The 1,777-nt window shown below is 46.3% G+C and overlaps 1 protein-coding gene across 1 annotated transcript in view; it reads right to left on the bottom strand.

Annotated features, from left to right (window-relative positions):
* kifc1 (kinesin family member C1) overlaps positions 1–1,777 on the bottom strand; it is a 6,351-nt gene that overhangs the window by 2,951 nt on the left and 1,623 nt on the right. The window contains exons 2-7 of the mRNA XM_005749363.1: positions 1,624–1,737; positions 1,374–1,460; positions 1,074–1,271; positions 514–678; positions 258–396; positions 6–136 (exon numbers count right to left, since the gene is read on the bottom strand). Coding sequence (XP_005749420.1) covers positions 6–136; positions 258–396; positions 514–678; positions 1,074–1,271; positions 1,374–1,460; positions 1,624–1,737 — 834 coding nt within the window. The remainder of the gene's footprint in view (positions 1–5; positions 137–257; positions 397–513; positions 679–1,073; positions 1,272–1,373; positions 1,461–1,623; positions 1,738–1,777) is intronic.

The following is a 1,777-nucleotide window of genomic DNA, read 5'->3' as shown; positions in this document are numbered from 1 at the left end:
TTGGCCAGAGCGGCGATAACGATGCCCAGGTTGGACAGCGAGCCGTTGATGGCGGTCATCTCTTTGAAACGGTCACCCTGAGACTGGCTCTTCACCATTCGCTCACTGCCAGCCAAGTCCACCAGGCACAGAGTGGCTACATCAGAGCAGATTTTGCACTGGTTACAGTAACAATAACTAACCAGACTCAATATTATAGATCCAAAAAGAAGAAACCACATTCCTGATGCTGGTACTTCCAGTGGGATTATACTCACATTTGCACTTGACATCCCTGCCGGCATTGACTCCCTCAATATCCAGCTGGAAGACTGAGTGGGAGCGAGACGAGCGGTCATTCTGGGCTGTCTGGGCAGTGGAGCGATTCTGATTGGCCAAAGCAATCAGACCGAGAACCTGAGAGGACGAGGGGACGTTTTAAAACATATAGAGCACTGATAAAAGTTTGGTAACAATTTGTCAGCCGATTTGAAATTAATTTTGTTCTGAGCTACAGATGTCTGTCTGCTGTACCTGATCCTCATTGGAGACCCGCTCATAAGTGAGATTAGTGATTGTCACTTCATTGCTGGTTGTCTTGCGGATCTCATGCTCCGGTCTCTTGCTGGACTTGCCGGTGTACAGAAGGTCCCTCAGGGTCTCATTATAAATTTCAACAAAGCTCGCTGTGAACGTGAACTGAAATAAAAACTAAAATGAGCACATTCCCTCATAAAAGCACCGCGAGAGCACACAGCAGACTGCAGTGTGAAACCCCTCTGATGCTGAGGAGCAGAAGCAATTTAACACTAATGTGAGACTTTTGTGGATAAAAGAAGAAAAGCACAACATTAACAGTGCGGCAGATTAATCATAAAAGCTCCACTCATCTGTATGCTCAAAATCATCTTTGGTGCTTAAGGAAATATGGCCGACTGTGGTAGAAAAGCAGTCTGGTCTTAGATGAACAACCTGTAACACTTACTACTCACGTCTTTCAGATAGTCTGCAGTTTAAAAGCTGCTGCTCTACCACCGTGTAAAGCTGCTACCACTGACCTTCTCTTCAGACATTCAAACACAAACCAAACCAACCTCCCAGCCTTGTTCTCCCAGTTTCCCTGCAGCTTTAAAGATCTGTTGCACAGCTCTGGGAATGACACCTCTGGTCTCGTCAACCTCGTCCCCCTCCATGGTGTACGTCTTCCCGCTGCCGGTCTGACCGTAGGCAAAGCAGCAGACATTGTAGCCGTCCAGTGCTGACTGCACCAGCAGTGAGATCTCCTCAAAGACCTGAAGATAAAGACAAATTCATACATTTCCTCCACACATAGGCAGGGACCACAAAATGAAAAACAGTTTATTCTTTGATATACTGTAAAATGTGATATTCACCTCCTGCTGGGAGGCCCGAGGACCAAACACACGGTCGAAGCTGAAGTTGTAATTCTTCTGAGTGTCAGCAGTTTTGCCCGTGTGAGACTGAAAAGCACAAAAACTCAGTTCAGTTGGTTGTTTGTGCTTCCTCTTTGGGTTAGGGTTCATCTACGCTGACACTGAATTACACGTGTTAACTCACACAGAACTCAAATTCTCTGCAGCCAACAGTTTCTTTAAACATGCGTTAAGCGGTCCTCATTCTTACCTCCTCGGTTTTAGCCAGCGTTATCGCTTTGTTGTCACTTGTGGCGAGTTGCACATGCTTGGGAAGGCCTCCACCTACCAGAGGACGCACTCTGCAGAACACTCTGATATTACCCTGCAAGAGATACAAGAGTGAGACTGAAACTTAATATTTT

Source organism: Pundamilia nyererei, unplaced genomic scaffold, assembly GCF_000239375.1.
Source record: "Pundamilia nyererei isolate P.nyererei 1_Seehausen unplaced genomic scaffold, PunNye1.0 scaffold00242, whole genome shotgun sequence".
Taxonomy (NCBI): domain Eukaryota; kingdom Metazoa; phylum Chordata; class Actinopteri; order Cichliformes; family Cichlidae; genus Pundamilia; species Pundamilia nyererei.
This window is presented reverse-complemented; position numbering and strand designations above follow the sequence as displayed.